Here is a 23,908-nt window from a genome sequence, read left to right as displayed (position 1 = left end):
AGAACGGGCCATCAAAGAAGGAGGTACCTGGGGGCAGGAGCCATGGCTCACTTGGTTAATCCTCCGCCTGCAGTGCTGGCATCCCATATGGGTGCCCGGTTCTAGTCCCAGTTGCTCCTCTTTCAGTCCAGCTCTCTGCTGTGGCCCAAGAGTGCAGTGGAGGATGGCCCAAGTCCTTGGGCCCTGCCCCCGCATGGGAGACCAGGAGAGGCACCTGGCTCCTGCCTTCGGATCAGCACGGTGCGCCGGCTGCAGTACACCGACCACAGCAGCCATTGGGGGGTGAACCAACGGAAAAGGAAAACCTTTCTCTCTGTCTCTCTCTCTCACTGTCTAAAACTCTACCTGTCAAATTAAAAAAAAAAAAAAGAAAGAAAGAAAAAAAAAAGAAGGAGGTACCTTTCTTTGAAGGGAGGAGAGAACTTTGATTATGGCCTTGTCTAAATAAGGTCAGAGCTTGTGGACTCAAAAGGCTTCCACAGCCTTGGCAGCTCATGACAAGAGCCTTGTGTGATCACTGACATCATAAATAAGAGTGTCAATTGTTAAATCAACAACAGGAGTCACTGTGCACCTGTTCTCCATGTAGGATCTCTGTCCTTAATGAGTTGTACTATGAGAATTAACGGTAAAACTAGTCTTCAAACTGTACTTTATACTTGTGTGGGTGCAAACTGTTGAAATCTTTACTTAGTATAGAGTTGATCTTCTGTATGTAAAGATAATGAAAAATGAATCTAAATGAAGAATGGGATGGGAGAGAGAGTAGGAGGTGAGATGGGAGTAGGGGTAGGAAGGCAGGTATGGGGGGAAGAACCATTGTATTCCTAAAGTTGTACCTATAAAATTAATATTTATTAAGTAAAACCTTTCTAAAAATAAATAAATAAACCAGGCTATCAGGATGGTGTTGCGGGGGGGGGGGGGGCTCCGCCCCACCGGAAGAGGCCCCTGGGACACAGGCACCGGCCTGCACTAAGCAGCTAGGACAGAGCTGACGCCTTTCCGTCCCTCTGTTTCAGGCACCAACAAGAACGAAACCTCCTTTGGACTGGAGATGTCTCAGACGGGCTTTTCTTCCCATGTGGTGGAGGTAGGGCTTGGGAGCCGCCCTCCCTGTCTCCCACCTGCACACACTTGCCCTTCCCAGCCCGCTGGGTCTCTCCCGCCTTCCGTGTGCTCGCACATCCGCCCGTCTTTCCCGGGATCTCTCAGACCTGACCGTCAGAGATGGGACCCTGGCTTACCTGTCTGGCCTTACCTCCAGCCTCTCTGCCCACTCTCACTCACTGCTCCAGCCCCACCAAACAGAAGCTCTAAACTCTCACCAGCCTCAGGACCTTTGCATGAGCTGTTTCTAGTGCTTCCCCTCCAGCTCTTCCCCTGCCTGACCCTGCCTTGTCTTGCAGATGTCTGGGTAAACCTCATTTCCTCGCACGGCTTCTGCTGGCCTCCATGGCAGTCTAAAGAAACCCAGCTGTGGCTTTCCCTGATTGGATGTACCACCTTGATACGTATGAGCTGCTGCTCTCTGTCTTGAGTATTCCTTTCTTATCCAAGAGGGCGAGGACAATCTCCCCAGAGCCAAGCAAGGGCTGACAGAAGGAAGGGGTGGCAATGAGAGATTTCCTAGAGGAGTTTTGTAACCCAGCGGGGGAATAGAGGTTTGGTGCTGGATTTGCAGTTTTTTCTAGAACATTCTCTGTTTCCTAAATTCCTCTCCTTGGGATCAACTTGACCTATCTCGTGCTAACGATGGATGGAATGAGGTCTCCTCGGCTCATTGCAAAGCCAAGAGTCCCACCCGGAAGTTAGGTGTGGCTCGGGGACGGGAGCTGACGTGTGGCCCCTCCATGGCAGGACGGGGTTCTGCTGGGAGCCGTGGGCGCCTACGACTGGAACGGAGCTGTGCTGAAGGAGACGAGCGGCGGGAAGGTCATCCCGCACCGTGAGTCCTACCTGAAGGAGTTCCCCGAGGAGCTCAAGAACCACGGCGCATACCTGGGTACGAGCCAGGCCCTGGGAGGAGGCTGGCGGCTGGGGGCGAACAGGGCAGCGGGGTGGGGTGGGGGGCAGAGTGCTGATTCAGCGCTCCACCCGGGGGCTGGAGTCAGGCACCGTTTCCTGTCCATCATGGCCCCGCCCATGCCTGGCACATCAGGAAACGACAGGCCGCCCCTGCATGTCTGAACTGTGCTGCACCTGCTGCCACCAGACTATGTCGGCCATTCAAGCTTAGCACCGTCCCAGTCCTGCCTTCATCCCTCAGCGGTTCAGCCTCATACCTGGCCCACGGTGCTGCCCCCACCATGGTCACCCCCACTTCCATCCCCCAACCTTGGGACCCTCAGCTGAGCACAGTGCAAAATGCTGGAATCTGGGAGCTATGCGACAACATTCAGAGGAGTAGAGCTCTAGAAATTTGCCTGCAGCCCCGGCCCTGGGGCCCGAGCTCCCTCTCATGCTCAAGGTGTTAAACCCAGGCTGTGCAGAACAGCACCTACTGTCAGGTGCAGTGGTGGACAGGTCCCGGCCCCCACCCTCGGGCTGCTTCCCGGCCAGTGGGCGGCAGAGACACCTGTGCACAGATAACCCTCGCACAAGAGTGGCAAGAGCTGGGACACAGCACAGGTAAAGGAGGAGAGGCTGGAGTCCCTGCATGGCCAAAGGCGCCCACGCTGGGAAAACACAGACAGGGTAAAGGCCAGCGCCCCTTTCTCTAGCATCGGTTGGATGTTCTTGGGTCCCCCCAAATGCTGAGTCCTGCCCTGCAGGCGAGGAAGCAAGCACTGATCACTTTGAGGTGTGGGTGCCCCAAAGCATGGAATAGCAAGGCAGGTGACAGCAGCCGTGTCCCAGGGCCGCTTGTGGTGGGGGAAGGATGCAGGAGGCCGTGGGCAGCAGGCTGGCACACGCGGGGCCCCATTGGGTGCGTGCTACAGCCTCTGCTTGGCCAAGCAAAGGAGGGAGGGATGGGGAGTGCTGGCAGGTTCTGGACACAGTTTGGGTTCCGGACACAGGTTAGGACAGCTGCAGCAGGAGGCCTTGAATGCCAGGCTAAGAGGTCTGGCAGTAGGGAGCTATTGAAGGTAACTGAGTGAGGGCACACCTGGCCCAGCACAGCTGGCCTCCGGCTCCTCCCAGAAGACCCAGCAGGGGCAGAGCCAGGCTGAAAGACCCCTCCCCCACTCCAGGAAGCCCAACTGTAACTCCTTAACCCCAGTCACTGCCTTGGGCAGGTCCTGGGAGAACCCACACCTTCCCTCCACCTCCTCCTTCTGGGCTCTCCCCTGGGGCAGTAACCGCCTGGTTCCCCAGGCAGAGAAGAGAGGAAGTTTTGGAGCGAGGATACAGAGAGGCCTGGCTCACCTGGATTCAGGCCAGGCTCTGCCCCCATTCCTTCACCCAGCCCCAGGGAGGCTGGGCCAGTTCCCGAAGAGCCCTGCCCATGCGCCAAAGAACCAGCAAGGGAACCCCAGGCACAGCCAGCTGGTAGTCGGCTAGAGAGCAGGAAGCTCCACGCCCTCAGAGTGGCAGCCCCCATCCGCTGCCGGGACCCTCGTCCCCGGGCCTGGCCCAGCCTCCCTCCATTGGAGAAATCTGCAAGTCCAAGGCCAACTGAGTGTCCCTGCGGGCCCAGCTGGGGAGAGCCCTCACACTGTCCACAAGGCTGAGCCCACCACCACCACCTATTTGCGGCTGCTCTAAGTTCACTGCCCTGGGCTCCTGGACCTCCGAGGCCCCATTGACCAGAATCCACCTCCAAGAGTCATAAGTGTGCTGGGAGCCAGAGCAGCGCCCCCTACTGTACCCACCACGCTCCTGGGCACTGAGTCCGCTAGTTTACCCATCCCACAGCCTCTCTGGGAGCTGCAGGTGTGACCCAAGTGCCAGTGTTGCACACACAGGACATGTGCATAGGTGCACCCCTGCACACACACACACACACACACAGCAGAAGGACACATTGATCTCCCCGGAAGCAGCTCAGGAACTGCCGACAAAGCCGGGTGCCCATCTCAAAGTCGGGATCCAGCATCCAGTATCGGCTGGCAGGAAGTGAGACTTCTGGTCACTGCACGTTCACCTCCGGGGACCTGCACGCTCAGCCACAGCACAGCACAGGCTGGGGGCCCTTCCAAAGAAGCCTCGGGGCTTAAGCTTCTTCCTCTCCAGTGAGGTGTGTAGGGCAGGGGCCAGGGGACCGGCAGGAGCCTGGGAGCTTCCTCCTTTTAGTGTACAAAGCCTTGGGGCTGCAAGAATCCCCAAGACTCCAGGAGTAGAGCAACTTGGGGCCAACACGGAGCAGGAGGTGGGGACGTAGCGTGGACACTGATTGGCGGGGCCTGCCCAGTCTGGAATGAAGTGTGGCTCGGCCCGCACTGCTCCCATGAGCTGGGGCTGGGACGTACACATTCCAGGTTGGCAGCTCCCTTTCATGGCCCTCCATGGCTTCCTTTATTCCTCCAGCAGGGGTCAGGTGCAGGGAGTCCGCCCCACCCTCCACACCCGTGTCCCAGGCCCAGCCGTCCCTGGGAACCGCCACCCACAATGAACGCACCTGCTTAGCCTGCCCCGGAGCCACCTCCGTCCCAGGCCCGTCCTCTGGGGAGCCAAGCCCTGAGCCAGGCCCAGGCAAGGCCTGCCCAGGACAAGGCGCCAGAGACCAGCCTGTTTCCTCCTGTGGCAGGGTACACGGTGACATCGGTCGTGTCCTCCAGGCAGGGGCGGGTGTACGTGGCCGGAGCCCCCCGGTTCAACCACACAGGCAAAGTCATCCTGTTCACGATGCACAACAACCGGAACCTCACCATCCACCAGGCTCTGCGCGGCGAGCAGGTAACAGGCGGGGGAGCCTGGGGCAGGGAAGACGGGAGGCAGCCCACAGGGAGTGGCAGCGGGCACAGGTGGCCCAGGGGCCCCTGGAACTCACCTGTTCCCTCTCCGCAGGAAGGCCCCTGACCTACAAGCATCCCTCCTGATGGGGAGCATGGACCTCATTGGCACCCAGGTTGCAGGTGCTCCAGCCTACCCCTCCCCCAGCACCACGCCTGGTCCCTCCTCCAGCAGGGAGATCCCAGAAGAACTTCTTGCCTACTTTTCCTGGAACTCTTGTCTTGGGGTTGGGGGAAGGGCAAGTGCTAGACCTCTGCTCCTTCCCACCAGCCCCCTCCCCTCACTCCAGAGCTCCAGATGGCATCTAGGTCATGGCCATCCAGCCTGGGCTGCCCCTGTGCGGGCATCTTAGAGGGGCCAGCGTGCTGCCCAAAGTGGCCGGAGTTCTGCACCCACCCACCCACCCACAGCAGGGTGCCACGGACTCACCGCGGCCTCCATACCAACATCCACCCTGCTCCTGGGAGGAGATGGTGCCGACACCTGCCTGGTGTGGGGCTGGCACCCGGCCCGTGGTGCTCAGTGGCTCAGGCTAGACCTCCAACTGGGAGCCATGAACAGAGTTGGTGGCGGCGAAGAGATCAGAAAATAAGACATTAGTGGCGAGGAAAAGTGAGGGGAAGCCATGCGGCAGCCCCATGGCGAGGTCAGGTTAAGAATCCTGGCCTCTGGGTGGGACTGGCATATGGCGCTGATCCTGACCTTGGCTCCTCCAGGCTGGCATCATGCAGACCCCCGGGGCCCCAGCGGAGCCCAGTCTGGCCCTCATTGTTGTCCTCAGCTCCCCAGAGCCTCTGCTGCATTTGTCACACTGAGGATGGTATCCTCGTGGGTCTAACTCTGCCGTCCTTCTTCCTGCACCCCACGGGCGCTGGCACTCCAGGGTCTGCCCACACCATGCCCCACCCTGGGCCGGCACTTTTGGAATCAAGCACTAGACCTTGAGAGCTGGAGGGAATTTGCTGATGGTTTTAGGACATTTTTCCTAGCCGGTTCCTCCTCCAACATCCGAACGCGAAACCACAGTGCTGAAGGCAGCTGAATTAAGTGGATTCCAAATCACTGTGACCCACATAGCTGAGGCCACAGACTGAGACCCGTCTCTCCCGCCCCAGCCTGCCTGGCTCCGGCTGTAGGAGCGTCTCCCTCTCCCCGCACCGTGTTCAGGAGTTTCTCTCTCTCTCTCTCTCTCTCTCTCTCTCTCTCGTTCATCTTTCTCCTCAGTTACAAGCTTTGATGCTTGAGCATGGCTGTGTTCTGGAACACTCTCCTCCAGGAGTCATGAGCCCGGGCATCAGACAGCCCCAGCTTGGCAGGGCCCAGACGTCTGACCTTGGGCCAGCCACTCGCATTCCTTCCCTGCATAATGAGGCCATTTCTCTCTCCCCGCAGCAGTGTGGGGCTCCCGCGTGTTCTCCTACCCCTTTCTCACTCAGAGCCTGAGCCCGGCCAGGGCACCTTCCAGTTTCCCAGGCAACCCAGGGACCCTATAAGCATTTAGTATGCACCTCCTGTGTGCCAGGCACGGCGCCTGAGGCTGCCAGTGGAGGGAGTCGGGCCTGGTGGGGGAAGTGTAGGGGCTGGGGAGTCATTGAGGGGGCACCGGGCACAGAGTGGAGAGAGAGAGGGTTAGGGGCAGCTCCTGGCAGGCAGGGACCCTTCAGCAGAGACTCGAAGGGTGGCCGAGATTTATTTGGGGGTGCAGAGGAACCCAGCCAGGGCCTAGGGCTTTTGGAGAGAAGTCAGTTGGTAGGGCAGGGGCCAGGAGTGCAGCACTGGGAGCAGGAGGGGTGGGACAGAGGCTGCGGAGGGAGGCAGGTCCACAGAGGCACGCTGAGGAGTGGAGACTGCGAGGCTGCTGTGTGCTCCCCTCTAGCTGGGAGGGCTGGAGGGACCCAAGAAGCTGGGAGGCGCTTGGGTAGGAGTCGGGGGGGGGCAGACAGCCCATGGGGCTTGCTGGGGCATCTGCAGGTGGGAGAGGTGGGAGGTGGGACCAGGGAGGACCCCTCAGTTTCTGGTGGGATGGGGGTGGTAGGCAGCGCCGCACTGAGGCAGGAAAGAACTCAGCAGGTGCTCAGGCGCCCACAGGGGTCGCCACGCACCATTGTTAGTCCATTGCGTGTTACTGTATTGAGGTACCTAAGGCTGAGTACTTTATCCAGAAAAGAGGTTCATTTAGCTCCCAGTTCCAGAGGCTCAAGGGCACCGTGCCAGCCTCTGGCTCCATGTGTGAGAGAAGGCTCACATGGCCAGAGAGCAGGGTAATGCACTCTTACAAGAACTGTCAGTCTCTTCCCAGGCCACACCCTCAATGATGTCACGACCCCAACTAGGCCTCCCCCCTTAAAGGTCCCACCTGACCTCTTCACATCACCACCCTGGGCACCAAGCCCCATTACATGAACCTTTGGGATCCCTTAACCATCTCTAACGCATATCACCATCCAAGACACGAGTACAGAGGACTTGCACTATTAAAAACTGGACAAGCAGCAGTGTTTAACAACTAAGTCGCCCCCCTGGGACATCCTCACCCCATACCAGAGAGCTTGGTTAGAGACCCGGCTCCTCCACTTCCCACCCAGCTTCCTGCGGATTGCACACCCTGGGAGCCACCAGGTGATGGCTCAAGTACATGGGTCCCTGCCACCCACATGGGACACCCTGGTTGCATCTCTAGCTCCCTGCCCCAGACATTTCAGAAATCTGGGGTGATGAACCAGTGAGTGAGAGCCATCCCTCTCTCCCTCTCTCTCTGATTTTCAAAGTCAGTATACAAGCTATACATGTAGTATGTCCTCGATTTATTACAATGGAAACGTACACACAAACAAAAAGACTGGAAGAAAACCCACTAATTTAGTTACGTTTAGGAAATCAGTAACTTTGGCTTTCTTTATCTTTTTGGGTTTTTTGAATTTTTTCCCTTTTGTTAGTCATTATCATATATGACTTCCAAACAAAATAAATGGCCAGCGCTAAAATTAAACATTGAGAAGAAAGGGGGTGGGAAGAAGGGAGGGGAAGAGGCCAAGGCCGCGCTGAGGGCAGGCATGCCCACCGCGGGAGGAAGGGAGCCAGCGGCCCGACAAAGGGGCTATGCGCTTCTGAGCGGAGGGGTGGTCCTGGAGGCTCGTGGCCGTGCGAGGCGGGAACCCAGCCCCGCTCCCCTTTGCCCGCATGTGCCACAGATAGGCTCCTACTTCGGGAGTGAAATCACGTCGGTGGACAGCGACGACGACGGAGTGACCGACGTCCTGCTCGTGGGCGCCCCCATGTACTTCAGCGAGGGCCGGGAGCGAGGCAAGGTGTACGTCTACGTCCTGAGACAGGTACCGAGGAGGGCGGGGCGGGGCGAGGTGTACCTCTATAGCCTGAGACAGGTGCCGGAAGCGGGGTGGGGCGGGGCAAGGTGTACAGCCTGAGACAGGTACTGAGGAGGGCGGGGCGGGGCACCTGACCCCTGCCTGGGGAAACGGGGCTACCAGGGGAAGGACCAGGGACCTCTGTCACTGAACAGGATGGGGTGCTGGGGAAACGGAGGGGACAGCGCATACAGGCGGGGGTGGGGGTGGGTAGCGACCATGACCCTGGGGGCTCTGGCCCAGGCGCCCTGAGCCTCTCCCCGACGCCCGGCTTTGCAGAATCGGTTTGTTTACAACGGGACGCTGAAGGACTCACACAGTTACCAGAACGCACGGTTTGGGTCCTCTATCGCCTCCGTCCGAGACCTCAACCAGGACTCCTACAACGACGTGGTGGTGGGAGCACCGCTGGAGGACAGCCACGGGGGAGCCATCTACATCTTCCACGGCTTCCCCGGGGGCGTCCTGAAGAGGCCCAAGCAGGTACAGCTGCCCAGGGAGAGTCAGGGAGGCGCGCAGACCGCTGGGAGCTCACGCGTGGCCCCCAGGCTCTGTGTCCACGCCCAGGAAGGCAACTCCGGTTCATCCTGGTTGTTCTTGTCTCAAGCTGAGATGTTCTTTGTTTGTTTTTTTTTTTTTTCTTTAATTTTATTTCTTATGTTAGCCATCTATTTGAAAGGCAGAGCAACAGGGAGAGAGAGAGAGAGAGAGAGAGAGAGAGAGAGAGAGAGAATCTTCCATCTGTTGGTTCACTCCCCAAATGGCCACAACAGCCAGAGCAGGTCCAAGCAGAAGGAGCCAGGAGCCCAGAACTCAATCCTGGTCTCCTGTGTTGGTGGCGGGGAACCCAAGTACTTGGCCACCACCTGCTGTCTTCCAGGCAAATTAGCAGGAAGCCAGATCAGACGCAAAGCAGCTGGGACTGGAGCCAGCACTCCCTGCGCCCCCACCATGGGCTTAGCCCCTGGCAGAGACTTTCTAACGCAGGCCATTTGTCCCGGGACCTTCCCATCACTCCCCGGGGTACCCTCCCTCCAAAACTGCCCCATTTCAAGCCCTATGCAGGCTCATGTTTTATTGGCCACACAGCCTCTAGGGGCGGGCACGCAGCACAGTGGTTAAAATGCCTCCCGAGACACCTGCGGTCCATATTGGAGTGCTTGAGTTCCAGTCCCAGCTCTGGTTCCCTCCCAGCCTCCTGCCTGTGCATTCTGAGAAGCCAAAGTTACTCGGGTCCCTGCCACTTACGTGGGCGATCCAGATTGAATTCCAGGCTCCCAGCTTCGGCCTGGCCCAGCCCAGGCTGTTGCAGTCACTCTTGGAGATGGGAGGTTTCTATCATTTATCTATTTATCATCTATCTACCCATATGTATATTTCTATCTCTATCTTGTATCTGTCTTTCAAACAAATAAAAATAAATGCATTTTAAAAAATTTTAAGATAGCTAGCACCACGGCTCACTAGGCTAATCCTCTGCCTTACAGTGCCAGCACACTGGGTTCTAGTCCCGGTCGGGGCACCCGATTCTGTCCCGGTTGCCCCTCTTCCAGGCCAGCTCTCTGCTGTGGCCAGGGAGTGCAGTGGAGGATGGCCCAAGTGCTTGGGCCCTGCACCCCATGGGAGACCAGGAGAAGCACGTGGCTCCTGGCTTTGGATCGGCACAGCGCGCCAGCCATAGCAGCCATTGGGGGGTGAACCAACGGAAGGAAGACCTTTCTCTCTGTCTCTCTCTCTCTCACTGTCTAACTCTGCCTGTCAAAAAAAATTTTTAAGATAGTCTAATAATTACAGGTGACCTGACAGGTAATATGTATTTACACACAGTGGGCAGCTCTTCTAAGACAAGACATTTTAACACGAAAGAATGACCTGAATTGGGGGAACTTGGAGTGCCATGGCAGGCAGGAGAGCAGACAGCTGGGGCTGGGGTGCTGGGCTCTGCCCGGGCAGAGCCCCTCCCGCCATGCCCGCACCCGTGCCCTGAGTTCTCTCTCCTGGCCCGCAGAGAATCGCCGCGGCGGAGCTGGCTCCTGGCCTCCAGTATTTTGGCTGCAGCATCCATGGGCAACTGGACCTCAACGAGGATGGTCTTGTGGACCTGGCGGTGGGCGCCCTGGGCAACGCTGTGATTCTGTGGTTGGTGTCCACTTCCGCCTCTCTTGAGGGCCACCATGGACCCGTTCCTGTCCCTTGTCATCACCTGTTCTTATCCTGTCCCAACGACAGATTTCTCTTACAGACTCATTGTGCGTGATCTTGAGGTCCAAATACCCCTTCTCTCTCTTTTTTTTTTTTTTTAAGATTTATTTATTTGAAAGTCAGAGTTACACACAGAGAGAAGGAGAGGCAGAGAGAGAGAGAGAGAGAGAGAGAGAGAGAGGTCTTCCATCCACTGGTTCACTCCCCAAATAGCTGCAACGGCCGGAGATGCGCTGATCCTAAGCCAGGAGCTTCCTCCAGGTTTCCCACATGAGTGCAGGGGCCCAAGCACTTGGGCCATCTTCTACTGCTTTCCCAGGCCACAGCAGAGAGCTGGATCAGAAGTGGAGCATCCAGGACTCAAACCGGCGCCCATATGGGATGCCAGCACTGGAGGCAGCGGCTTTACCCGCTACACCACAGCGCCGGCCCCTCAAATTCCCCTTTCCACCGATGTCCAGGGCCTTCAAACCCTCTTGGAATTTAGCCCCAGAGTGCTGACTGCTTGCGCCTCCCCCTGCCTCAGCTTCTTGCGCTGCTGGGAGCGACACCGGGCTGAGCATGGTTTTCCCAGCCGGGGGAGCTTTCCTTCCCCCGTTGGTGCAAGAATGTGATCGTGACACAAAGATTTCTTTCTTTCCAGTGCCCCATCTTCTTGTTTCCTTTTTCCAAGTTCTCATTTTAATGCTTCCTTAAAAGCCCATGTAGTTTACCGTGCATTGACTACTTTTTGTGCCAAAAAAAAGAAAGATAATTTGAACCTTTTTTTAGATTTATTTCATTTATTTGAAAGGCAGAGTTGGAGTTAGGGAGAAACACAGAGAGAGGTCTTCCATCCTCCGGTTCACTCCCCAAATGGCCGCAACAACCAGAGCTGCACTAATTCGAAGCCAGGAGCCAGGAGCTTCCTCCGGGTCTCCCACGTGGGTGCGGGGGGCCCAAGGACTTGGGCCATCTTCTACTGCTTTCCCAGGCACATTAGCAGGGAGCTGGATCACAAGTGGAGCAGCCGGGACTCAAACCAGTGCCCATATGGGATGCTGGCATTGCAAGTGGCGTCTTTACCCGCCGCTATGCCACAGTGCTGGCCCCTGAGTTTTCTGTTAATGTATATTAATGAGATGTTTCTCATCAAAACACGTTACTCAGAGATTGACAGCACAAGGGGAAGCTTGCTCCCGCTCCGTCACCTGGGCTGGGTGGGCATACTCCCACCCCTCCTTCCCCACCCTGCTTGTTGTCTTATATAAATGCAATCATGTTTTCTATCTAACTTTAAAAAGATGCCACATGGGGGCAGGCATGCACCACTGAGTGCCCACGTCCCATCTGGGTTCAAGTCCCAGCTCTGTTTCGGATTCCAGCGGCCAATTAATGCACATCCTGAGAGTCAGCAAGGACGGTTCAAGTTGAGTCCCTGACATGCATGTGGGAGACCCGGATTGAGCTCCCGGCTTCCACCAGGCCCAGCCCAGCCGCTGCAGGCATTTGAGGCATGAACCAGTGGAAGGACGATTTCTTTGCAGGTGTCTTTTTGCTTTTCAGATAAATAAATATTTTTATTCCCCCTCCACCCAAAAAGGAAAAAAAAAAAAAAAGATTAAGCAGAGAAAGCAGTCATGACTGTTCAGGGAGATGAGTGTGGCCCAGTTGGGCGACGGCTTCGCCGGCTTCCCTGGGAAGGAGGGCCTGAGGCGTGGGCTCCTGTGTGACAGCTGGGAGTGGGCTCAGTCCCACAGCAGAACGAGGCAGGGAGGCGGGAGAGTGGTGATGAGCGAGCCGGATCCACCCCACGTGCCGCCCCTTGCTCAGCCACTCAGCATCCGCACTGAAGCCCCACAAACAGCCGTGGTAGGGGACCAAGGCAACACCCCACAGGCTCCTGCAGGTCCCTGTTGCCATAGCCACACTTCCAGCGGTGTCCTCTGGCCTCTGGGCACCCCTGGGCAAGCCGGAGTCTCCGGGGGTCCCACCCCTCCAGGGCCCAGGCTCGCGTTCTGCCTCTCAGGGGGTTTGCTCCTCATGCCAGGGCTCCTGGGTCTTTGGTAGTGGCAGCACCAGCAGCGGCCTGGGCTTGGAAAGCATAGCACAGGTGTTCACTGTCGTGGTCCCAGCCAGACGCTGCCATCAGAGGAGCGCTGGCCCCAGCAAGGGCAGCCCCCAGCGCGAGTCGCAGGGCTGCCTCGGGGGCTGACCAGCTCCTGGACCCCCCATTCCCAGTCATTGTTGCGCAATCCGGAGCCCCGCTCTGCCCCCTCGCACTACCTCTCCGTCCCGTGGTTGCTTTGCAGACCCCCCACTCCCAGCCCCCCACCCACAGCCCTCAGCCCTGGCCCTCCTCCCGCAGGTCCCGCCCCGTGGTCCAGATCAACGCCAGCCTCCGCTTCGAGCCGTCCAAGATCAACATCTTCCACAAAGACTGCAAGCGCAACGGCAGGGACGCCACGTGCCTGGCCGCCTTCCTCTGCTTCACGCCCGTCTTCCCGGCGCCCCACTTCCAGACTGCAACTGTCGGTAACGCAGGCCCCCCTGTCCCCTCCCAGCCTGCCCCCCACCCCGGGGACTGGGCTGCCCCCAAGGTGGGGCCTCCATGCCAGGCCGCACCCAGAGACACCCTCTTGGGGGAGGCGCCGGCTGGCAGAAGCTTGGACCAGCCCTGCAGGTGGAGGGAGGGAAGGAGGTATGCTGATAACTCAGAGACTCAACAGGGCGCCACCCCAGCCCCTCACCCTGTCTCCCCTCCTGCTCCCCCGTGCTCCTCTGCCTCCTTCTCCTTCTGCCTCCCCCTTAGCCTCTGTTCCTTCCTTTCTCTTTGCTTATAAAAGTTTTTCCCTGGTCAGCCTGTGGGCTTCCTGGAGGAGGCAGACTCCCCAGAGGCTTTTTTTTTTTTAAAGAGAAGCACACTCCACACTGGGTAGGAGCGGACCTGCACCTGCCTGTCTGACTCTGCTCCCTCCTACAGGCATCAGGTACAACGCCACCATGGATGAAAGGCGGTACACACCGCGCGCCCACCTGGACGACGGCGGGGACCGCTTTACCAACAGGGCTGCCCTGCTGTCCGCCGGCCAGGAGCACTGCCAGCGGATCAACTTCCACGTCCTGGTGAGCCGGGCTGCCCCCACCCGCAGAGCTCGGGCTCCCGCGGGAAGGGGACCCAGAACCGGGGGCAGCATCCACAGTGGGAGAGGCTAGGGTCCCAGGGTGCCAGCAGGGGGCAGTGCTGCCCACCACCCCTCAGTCCCTCCCTGCAAAGCCCCTTAGCCCCCACGTACAAATATCCAGGGAGGGCTTCTTCAGCAGGGCGGTGGGCTTGTAAAAGCCGGCACTGGGAGCTGGAGTCAGCCAGCGGGGGCCGCGGCTCCAGGGGAGAGGATACACAGGCATTGGCGGGCAGAGGTGGGCAGAGGCCGGGACAATTGGGCAGAGGAGCAGAGAGGAGCCAGGCAGGCAGCAAGGGAGACCAGCGGTGGCCTAGCAGGACAGAGGCCTGGAGCTCCTCTTATGGCTAAGGAGCTGGTGACATGTGTGTCCCCCTAGAACCTCCAAATGCCCAGAGGGCACTCATAGCCCCTGGCCCAAGGTCACCCAGACAAGGCATGGCCCCAGGGCGCATCAGCCTTCCTGGCTGGGGCAGAGGTGAGGGGGTAGCCCCCGGGGGATTCTGACGCCCCCTGCCGGGGTTCGGAGCCACCGCCTTGATCTAAACAAGGCTCCTTCTGCACGTTGTCCATCCCAGAATCTGGCACTGGCCCCCTCCTGGGCAGCACCATGCCGCCAGGAGGGCAGTCTGGCAGGCAGGCGGTGCAAACCGCGCCGGGAAGCGGTCAGGTGTGGCCCGGACCCAGGTGTGGGGCGAGGGGAGCCGAAGGTTGGCCACACAGCCAGGCTGGGCATGGCTGAGCCACACGGAGCCCCTTCCACGCGGCTCACTCGGCACCTGCGGACCCCACTGGGTGTGCCCTCTGCCCATCGCCAGGGCCCCCCGAGCAGCCGCCCTTGGGCTGAGGGAGGTGCCCTCTGCTCTCTCACCCCTGCCCTCTCTCCACCCCCCAGGACACCGCTGACTACGTGAAGCCAGTGACCTTCTGGGTGGAGTATTCCCTGGAGGACCCGGACCACGGTCCCATACTGGATGACGGCTGGCCCACTACCCTCAAAGTCTCGGTACTCCCTAGTGGGCAGGACTCAGCCGACTGGCAATATCCCCCGCCCCCGGGACCCTCAGAGGTGCCCTCCCTGCCACGCCTCCTGCCTTCTCCCCTGCCCCGGCTGCTCCCCTCCCACTCTGGGGGTGCTCAGGGTGAGCCCAGCCGGTCCCTGGGGGAAGGACCAGGCTTCCTCCTGTTGGACTTCCCCCATCTGCCCCAGCCCTGGCTGTTGCGGCCATCTGGGGAGTGAGCCAGCGGATGGAAGACCTCTCTCTCTGTAACTCTGCCTTTCAAATCAACAGATACCATGAGATTCTTTTTAAATGGAAAACAATCTCAGGGCGAGATGCTTAGATGCCCAGGTCCCACATGAAAGCGCCTGGGTTGGATTCCTGGCCCTAGCTCCTGACTCCAGCTTCCTGCTAATGCAGAGCCTGGGAGGCACTGGGGACCCTGGGAGGCACTGGGGACCCTGGGAGGCAGTGGGGACCCTGGGAGGCACCGGGGACCCTGGGAGGCAGAGGGGACCCTGGGAGGCAGTGGGGACCCTGGGAAGCACCGGGGACCCTGGGAGGCAGTGGGGACCCTGGGAAGCACCGGGGACCCTGGGAGGCAGAGGGGACCCTGGGAGGCAGAGGGGACCCTGGGAGACAGTGGGGACCCTGGGAGGCAGAGGGGACCCTGGGAGGCAGCGGGGACCCTGGGAGGCAGAGGGGACCCTGGGAGGCAATGGGGACCCTGGGAGGCAGCGGGGACCCTGGGAGGCAATGGGGACCCTGGGAGGCAGTGGGGACCCTGGGAGGCAGTGGGGACCCTGGGAGGCAGTGGGGACCCTGGGAGGCAGAGGGGACCCTGGGAGGCAGTGGGGATGGCTCAAATGATCAGGTTGCTGCTCCTGACGTGGGAGGCCTAGATTGAAAAGTTCCGGCCTCCCAGCTCCGTCCGCTGGCCATTTCGGGCATTTGGGGCATGAACCCATAGATGGCAGCACCCTGGCCCCTTTCTCCCTTAGCCCCGCCCCCCTCCACGTCCTACTGGCCCCACTTGGAGCTCGCCTATTTCCTCCTCCCCACGCCCACCACCACCCCGCCACCATCGCCTTCTCTCCCTGAGTGTTCCAGCAGCCTCCTCAGTGAGTTCCGGGCCTGCAGCTCGGACCCTTCTGGTCCAGCCCCGTGCAGCAGCCAGGGGAGCCTCCGGCATGTGTGTCTGGTGGGACACTCCCCTGCCCAAAGCCTCCAGGGACTCCTGTCAGTAATAATGCAGGACCCCAAGGTGCCGCAAGCACTGGTCCCACCCATTTCTCTATCCCTTCCACTCCTGTCTCTCTTACCAAAACAGCTCTTAAGTGCTAGTCATTCCCCAAACTCACCATGCAGCATCTGCCACAGGGCCTTTGCACAGGATCCTCCTTCCCCCGGACCTCCCTCTCCGCCTCAGTCTGTCTGGGCAGCTCACTCATCCTTCAGAACCATGGCCGGCTGTCACTCCCATAAATCCTGCTCGGCCAGCCACAGGCCAGAATAGCCACTTCTTCCCTGGGCTTCTATTCCTCCTACAGACTTCTCCCTTTCCTAATCTCTCGCACATTTCACACTATCATTATCTGTTCACTGCCCTATCTTCCCCCTGAGCTGAGGGCAGGAGCCACGTCTTCCTCGTCCTGTATCCCCAGCACCAAAGACTTCCCCCCACACGCACATAGTAGATGATCAATTAAATGCTTACTGCAGGGGAATTGGGGAGCTCCGCCTCCCAGCTGGGTGGGGGCCTGAAAGGGACTTGGGGGAGTTGCCTTCTGAGCCATGTTTGAAAGAAGGAAGAATCAACGCAAAAGCACGAGAAAAGGTGGTGTGGGGTCCAGGGAAGCGCAGACGAGGCCAGGGCGTCTCTGGTGTGGTGGACAGAGCCACTGCCGCGCCGTGGGCTCAGGAAAGGTGGCCGCTGGGAGCCACTGTGCCTGTGCAGCCCACACGGAGCTCTCCCCGGCACAGGTGCCCTTCTGGAACGGCTGCAATGAAGACGAGCACTGTGTCCCTGACCTTGTGCTGGACGCCCGCAGCGACCTGCCCACCGCCATGTGAGTCGGCCCCTCCCTGCCTGCCCCGCCCATCCTCGCCAGCGGCTCTCAGCTGCCAGGACCCCCGGGGTGCTTTGCTGCGCGCCTTCCATATAGGTAGTGGGGAAGCAGGCACGGAACATCCAGCCCAGGCAGGCCAGGCTCCAGCTCTGACTCCCGAGGGACCCTGGGCCAGCCCCTGGGCCTCTCCTCTATAAAGTGAACGCTGCTGGCCTGGTCCCTTTTCTCAAACTCTGCTTAGAAAAAAGATGCTTTCTCTGGATCCACGCTCCAAATCGGATAGCCGAGTCCCGGGTGCACATCCTGCGCCCCTGGACTGAGCAACCCCGGGTCCTTGGTTTGAACAGCGAGGTTTTCCGGTCCCTGCAGTGGAAAGACACAGAGGTTGGGCAGGGTGTCCAACACCTGCAGAAACAAAGTCGCCAGTGAGGAAACAGAAGGAAGCACAGCCTCGTCTACATTGAAGTCTTATACGTGCAATGATTTGCGCTTAACTTTTGTCTAAGGATGAGATGACTTAGATGGAAGAAACATAAACCACAACATGAGACAGGATGTAGAAATAGCATGAATCCAAAGATGTGTAGAAGGGCAGGAAGCAAATACTCTCTTTTAGAAAGATTTATTGGCCGGCGCCATGACTCACTAGGCTAATCCTCTACCTGCAGTGCTGGCACCCAGGGTTCTAATCCCAGTTGGGGCGCTGGTTCTGTCCCGGTTGCTCCTCTTCCAGTCCAGCTCTCTGCTGTGGCCCGGGAGTGCAGTGGAGGATGGCCCAAGTGCTCAGGCCCTGGACCCGCATGGGAGACCAGGAGGAAGCACCTGGCTCCTGGCTTCAGATCGGCACAGTGCACCGGCCATAGCGGCCATTTGGGGGGTGAACCAATGGAAGGAAGACCTTTCTCTCTCTCTCTCTCTCACTGTCTAACTCTGCCTGTCAAAGAGAGAGAGAGAGAGAGAGAGAGAGAGAGTCTTCCATCTGCTGGTTCACTCCCCAAATGGTCACAAAAGCCAGAGCTGGGCAGATCCAAAGCCAGGAGCCAGGAGCTTCTTCTGGGTCTCCCACATGGGGGCCAAGCACTTTCCCAGGCACATTAGCAGAGAGCTGGATCAGAAGTGGAGCAGCTGGGACTAGAACCAGCACCCATATAGGATGCTGGCACTGCGGGTGGCAGCTCTATCCACTACACCACAGCACCAGCCCCAGAGAAGCAAATATTCCAGCAGTGGAGGCTGACAACCAGAAGTGGCTCTCCATTTAGCTCCGAGCTTCCTGGCAGCCAAGACCAAAAGGGAAACATGATGAGTGAGGAGGTGATGCGCTCTGAGTTGAGCAGAGAATGCAGTCCGTGGAGGGAAGCGCAGGGGCCTGAGGGGCAGGGTGAGCTCTGCCATCCGTTCCCCTGCTTCTCCCAGTAGCTGCTCCAGCTGGGAGCCAAGTGCCACCCCACCCCCACCCCCGCCCCGCCTGAACCCGTGGTCTCTCGCCCGCAGGGAGTACTGCCAGCGCGTGCTGAGGAGACCTGCACAGGACTGCTCCGCCTACACGCTGTCCTTTGACACCACGGTTTTCATCATAGAGAGCACACGCCGGCGGGTGGCAGTGGAGGCCTTGCTGGAGAACCGAGGCGAGAACGCCTACAGCACCACACTGAACATCTCCCAGTCGGCCAACCTGCAGTTTGCCAGCCTCATCCACAAGGTGGCGCCCCTGCCCCTGCCCCTTTCCAGCCCTGGGCGGGGTGTCCCAGCTGCCCACCAGAGCCACTGTTGCTCCCTGGGGTGGGGCCGGGCGTCCTCAGGCTTGCACGCCTCCCTGGTGCCTCTGCTGTGCAGCCAGGATCGGCATCGGGGTGTCTGAGTCCCCAGGAGCAGGGGAGGAAGATGCTTGAACCAAGGTCACAGTCACACGTGTGCCACGCGGCAGCCGCCAGTGCCACACGCCGGGCACCTGCCGTGCAGCCCCCAGGCTGTCTCAGAAAGGGCGCTCTAGCAAGACTCGGAGCTGGTTCCCGCCCACGCCTCACCTCCGATCATCCCCAGCCACTCTCCCAGCCAACTCCGGATGCTGTTCGGTGGTGGAGCTCAAGGCCCCGCCCCGCCTCCAGGCCCCGCCCACCCGGGGCTCCGGAGCAAGCAGCGGTGCTCGCGTGTTGCTCTGCTGCACACCGCTGTCTTAGCCTTTGCCTGTGCCCAGGGCTGGGCAGGACCTGTGGGTGGAGCAAAGCTAGGGGGCACTGCTGTCCTGTACGGGTGCTGGGCCATCCCGGGGCCCCTCAGATGGGTCTTGGGGTCCACGTGGAGCCCCCAGCACCCCTGCTGTCCCCACCTCCACCTCAGAACCGGCTGCTCCCCGAGGTCCCCGCCAGCTGGGCTGGGGGAGAGGCCCCTCCCTGGCCCCGCCCGCACACAGGAATTGCTCCTGGCAGGAGGAGTGGCAGCTGCAGAGTGCGGCTCCCCAGGAAAGCCAGGCCTGTGCCCTGCCTCCTCGCCTGCTTCGTCTGTGGAAGCCCTACATGCAGTATGGTTTCTTTTTGTTTAATCAAGAGGGCACAGCTTCCTGGGGTGAAGACATAGCTTACTTCCTGCTGAGAGACACGTACTTTGGTTGGGTAAACTTTATAGTTCCGTTTCTCTAAAACAAACAATGAGACATGAATGTTTTCACCTGAGTCCTCGCTAGAGGAAGATATCATCTACGTAGCGTAGAATGGCTTCAGTCTTGAACTTGAGCCAAGTTCCTTGGTGAGGGCATTGCCAAACAAATGAGGGCCATCCCTTAAGCCTTGAGGAAGAACTGTCCAGCTGTAACATTGAGTCATTGCTAAGAACGAACCAGTCCTTTCAAAGGCAAACAGACACCGGGAGTCCGAAGATTCTGGGCATAATGGTATACAGAAGGTGGCACTTTTAGGTCTAGGGCTGTGGACCAAGTGGTGCCTTCAGGTACCTGGGTTAGGATAGCAAAGGGATCTGATACAACAGGATGAAGTGGGCTGACAGCCTCGTGTGTGTTCCTAAGGTCGTGAACCATTCTATATTCCCCATGTAGCTTTAAAATTAGAGACGGGGGTATTGCGAGAGCACTGACATGGAATCAGGACTCCATGATTGAGAAATTTATCCATTGAAGACTGAAGTCCCCATTTGGCTTCTGGCTGTAAGGGGTATTGGCACTGGTAAAGAAACTTCGCCTTGTCCTTTAGGAAGACTGTAGTAGTTCTGTTTTAATGATATAATTAGCCAAAGGCTCTGAGGATGCAGTCGGCAGCCATGCTGGTCATTTCTGGCTGATGCAAATTCTAAGTGGCAGACAGAAAGATAGGGGGTGGTTTGAGCAGGGCAAACCAGGCGGCAGGGAGAGGCTGGCGACCTCAGCCCTTAGCTATCTCCCTGCCTGTATCACTTTTGTTTTCATAACACAGCAGGGCTTTCAGAAATCAGTGGAGGCAAAGAGTCCCAGCAAGTGCTGAACCCACAGAGGGCAGGTGGTGGCCGTGGCCGGCTAAATCCAGCCTCCTCCACGGGACATGCCCACTCGACCCCAACCCAGAAGGGCATACAGCTGGGGGGTCGGACTTTCTCTCCCCCTCCTCCCTGCGTCTAGCCAAGGGGAGCCCTGGTGGCGGAATACATTTTTCAGCCAAATACACACTCCTCTGATCACAACCATGCAGAAACACCCACATCTGCATCATGCACACACACGCACTGACACGCAGACACACACACGTGCACACACACACACGTGCCCAGGGACATGCTCACTCCTTCCCCAGCCCACGCCCAGCACTGCAGAGCCCGGGCAGGCACAGCCGTCATGACAAGACCTGCTGCTCAGTGAGTGATGACAATGTGCAGCGCATTGAACTAGACCGGCGTGTTTGCAGGCATCACATCACTTAACCTTCATCCCAACTGAACGAGGCGATTGCAGTTGTTCCTCCATATCCACGGGGGAATGGGTTCCGGAACCCTACCAAGATCCGCAGGCGCTCAAGCCCCGCACAGAACGTGGTGCGGTATCTGCACAGAGGCTATGCACACCCTCCGCTCCACTGCACATCATCTCTAGGTTATTTAGAATACCTAATGCAATGCACACGTGTTGCGCTGTCTGGGGAAGACTGACAAGGAAGAAAGTCTGTACATGGTTAGGCGAGACACAGTTGTTTTGGGGAACAGTTCCCATCCCCAGTTGGTTAAATCTACAGACACAGAACCTGTGGATACAGAGGGCCGTAAGTAGCACCATCACCATCCAACCAACGAGCAAAAAGACTCCAGCCAAGCAGTGTGGCCACAGCAGTGTAAGACAGAGCATTGTGTGCGAGTCCCTTGCCTAGGCTCCTGTGCTAAGAAGTCACTGAGTGTGCCCCACCCCGTGTCCTCCACGAACCACACAGGGTCTCCGTGTTCCGGGCAGTAGCATGGGCAGCAGGGGTGGCCCGGGTGGGGCTGCTGGTGGTGAGGGTGGCTCCAGCCATGGGCCTTGGACCCTTCTAACTGCTGCCTTTATGTCTCCTGCCTGTGCCCACCCTGTCCAGGACGACTCGGAAGGCAGCATCGAGTGTGTGAATGAGGAGAGGCGGCTCCATAAGAAAGTCTGCAACGTCAGCTACCCCTTCTTCCGGGCCAAGGCCAAGGTGGAGGCGGGGGCCAGGGTTGGGGAGGGAATGGGGTGGGCACTGGGAGCTCCAAGGAGGCCCAGAAAACTGTGGAAGTGCATAGGGGACCAAGCTAGGGAGAGGTGGAAAGGCCTGGAGCAACTTTTGAGTCGATTGGTGTTTTCTCCTGTGAAACAATCTTTGAATCACCTAATGAGGGAGCCGGCCCCAGCACTGGGAGCCCACCCAGGCAGGGCACCCAGGTCCCCTTCACCCCAGGGAGAGCCCTTGCTGCTCCCACCCCAACCCCACTCCTGGCCAATCCCTTGCCTTCTTCCTCCCAGGTGGCTCAGACTTCCTGTGGATGGGCAGGCATGGGGAGAGAAACGTCTCTCAAGTGCTAGCAGCCATGTGGAAACAGGGTTGGGTCTACAGGAGAAGCAAGGTAGCTGGGAAAGGGAGCAGGTGCCAGACGGTGGCGGGGGGCGGGGTGCTCAGCCATCAGCCTTGGGCAGTGGGCAGCCACAGAAGGTTCTGGAGCAGGAGAAGCCCTCACTGAGGTCAAACCACCTGCAAAATCAGAGAGGGGGTGCTCGGGGCAGGAGCAGTGTTCCCAGGAGCTGGGGCTGCAAAGTTGCGGCCAGGGGACAGCATGGGGTGGAGGGAGGGGCGCCTTGGAACACAGCCTCCCCAGTGAGATCAAGGTCAAGGTGTAGCTTTCAGGTTGAAACCCGACAAACCCGACAAACCCGGGAGCTCTGGAGTGAGGGCCAAGAGAGGAGAGCCCAGCACGCACTTCTCCACCCCTTCCCCACCTAGCCGCTCCCTGGAGAATGGGACCCAGGTCCCCTTCACCACAGGGAGAGCCCTTGCTGCTCCCACCCCAACCTCTCCTGTGGACCTCCTGAGGGTCAGACCTGGGAGGACAACAGGGGGTCTGTGCGAGGCTCCAGGGATGTCCCCAGGGTGGGGCAGGGAGGAGGCTGGGAGGGTCAGCTGTGCAAAGGTCACACTCAGGGACCCCTGCCCCACCTCTGGACAGGGCATCAGTGCAGCGGGCTGGCATTGGGCTCATGGGCAAGGAGGCAGGTGCCCTACTGCCTTCTCCAGCCTCACCCCACACACACACACAGGTGTGTGGTGCACATAAGTTTACGTGGGCACACACGCATGTATGGACTCAAACATGCAGACGTACATGCTCACACATACACACAGGCAGGCAGGCATGCACTGTGAGGGTACCTGCACACACGTGCGTACGCGCGCGCACACACACACACACACACAAGAGCAAGGGGCGGTGAGGCCGACAACCCCTCCCCTTGCTTCTGACTCCACATCCTGTGGTGCAAAACCCTCCCCTTCCTGCCCTCAGGGCCCCCACCCCAAACTCCAGCAGAAGTGGCCTGAAGCTGCCTTGCTGCTTCCCAAGTGTCTTTGGTTAAACACAGAAGGCGGGGCGATGGGAGGGAGTGGAAAAGAGGGGTGGCCTCAAAGCTGAGCTCTGGAGTGGCGGGAGCTGTGGTCTTTGGCTGCGTCCCCAGCTCCCTCCCCAAGCCGGCTCCCAGCACCCGGGCCTCAGCAGCAGGGCGGGCAGGAAGGGAGGGGGCTGGGGGGGGGGCAGTGCACACAGCTCGGCTTGCAGCTGCCCCAGCTCAGGCCCCACTTCCTTGCAGGTGGCCTTCCGGCTGGATTTTGAGTTCAGCAAATCCGTCTTCCTGCACCACCTGGAGATCCAGCTCGCCTCGGGCAGGTCAGGGCCAGGCCTGCCCCTCTCCTAGCAAGGCCCCTCCCTGCTACCCAAGCCCAAGCCGGGGAACCACGTCCTGCCTCCCTCACAGGTGTGGGCCCTGCCACCTGCGCGTGGCTGCCCACCTGTGTGTCAGGGGAGGGCAGTCCCTCCCCTCACACAGCAGCTGTGTTCCCCCACACAAGGCACTGCACATTCCCTGCCCTCAGTCCATCTCCCCTGCACCCCGGAGACCCCCCAGGGCAGGGGCTCAGCCCTACTCCATCCTCCGAGTTACAGGGAAGGAAGGGGAGGCCCAGAGACATTGAGCAAACTTCTCTATGACACACAGCACGGAATGGCACAACTGGGAACTGTCCTGCTCCTTGCCCAGAGCTCTCTCCTGGGAACTCTTTCCACGTTTTAGAGACCGTTCCTTCCTCTCCGTGCGTCTGTCTGCCTGCCTGCTTCCCAGGCCTCTGACGGGCTTGCTGCGTGGTGACATCCGTGAGTCACCCTGCGTCTGGAGCAAGCACACTTTTCCTTTTTCACCAAATCACCCCCGTGTGGGATGGGGGGGGCTGAGAAAGAAGGACTCCAGCAAACACATACTGCCATTCAGCACACACATGCACACGTATGTGCACACGTGTGTATGCCATGTACATGTGTGTGGTTACACGTGTATGTGTCATGTGAAGTTACACGTGTGTGTTGTACATATATGTGCATGTGTACGTGCACACACATGCGCAGCTCAGAGGTCACAGAATGGCCAGCACACACACACATGCATGCATGCAGATACCCACACACAGATGCACACCCGCATGCACACATATACACTCAGCTCAGTAGTCACAGGATAGCCAACA

At 59.1% G+C, this 23,908-nt stretch overlaps 1 protein-coding gene across 1 annotated transcript in view; it reads left to right on the top strand.

The window, feature by feature from the left end:
• Positions 1-23,908, top strand: part of ITGA11 (integrin subunit alpha 11) — a 100,931-nt gene that overhangs the window by 67,425 nt on the left and 9,598 nt on the right. The window contains exons 10-22 of the mRNA XM_002718168.6: positions 1,023-1,093; positions 1,861-2,005; positions 4,691-4,839; positions 8,088-8,228; positions 8,541-8,744; positions 10,270-10,400; positions 12,811-12,977; positions 13,426-13,568; positions 14,520-14,630; positions 16,609-16,694; positions 18,189-18,396; positions 21,242-21,340; positions 22,981-23,057. Coding sequence (XP_002718214.4) covers positions 1,023-1,093; positions 1,861-2,005; positions 4,691-4,839; positions 8,088-8,228; positions 8,541-8,744; positions 10,270-10,400; positions 12,811-12,977; positions 13,426-13,568; positions 14,520-14,630; positions 16,609-16,694; positions 18,189-18,396; positions 21,242-21,340; positions 22,981-23,057 — 1,732 coding nt within the window. The remainder of the gene's footprint in view (positions 1-1,022; positions 1,094-1,860; positions 2,006-4,690; positions 4,840-8,087; positions 8,229-8,540; positions 8,745-10,269; positions 10,401-12,810; positions 12,978-13,425; positions 13,569-14,519; positions 14,631-16,608; positions 16,695-18,188; positions 18,397-21,241; positions 21,341-22,980; positions 23,058-23,908) is intronic.

Source organism: Oryctolagus cuniculus, chromosome 12, assembly GCF_051225735.1.
Source record: "Oryctolagus cuniculus isolate XC-2025 breed Fujian yellow rabbit chromosome 12, ASM5122573v1, whole genome shotgun sequence".
Taxonomy (NCBI): Eukaryota; Metazoa; Chordata; class Mammalia; order Lagomorpha; family Leporidae; genus Oryctolagus; species Oryctolagus cuniculus.
Note: the sequence above shows the minus strand (reverse complement) of the source record. Positions and strands in the feature narration are given on the sequence as shown.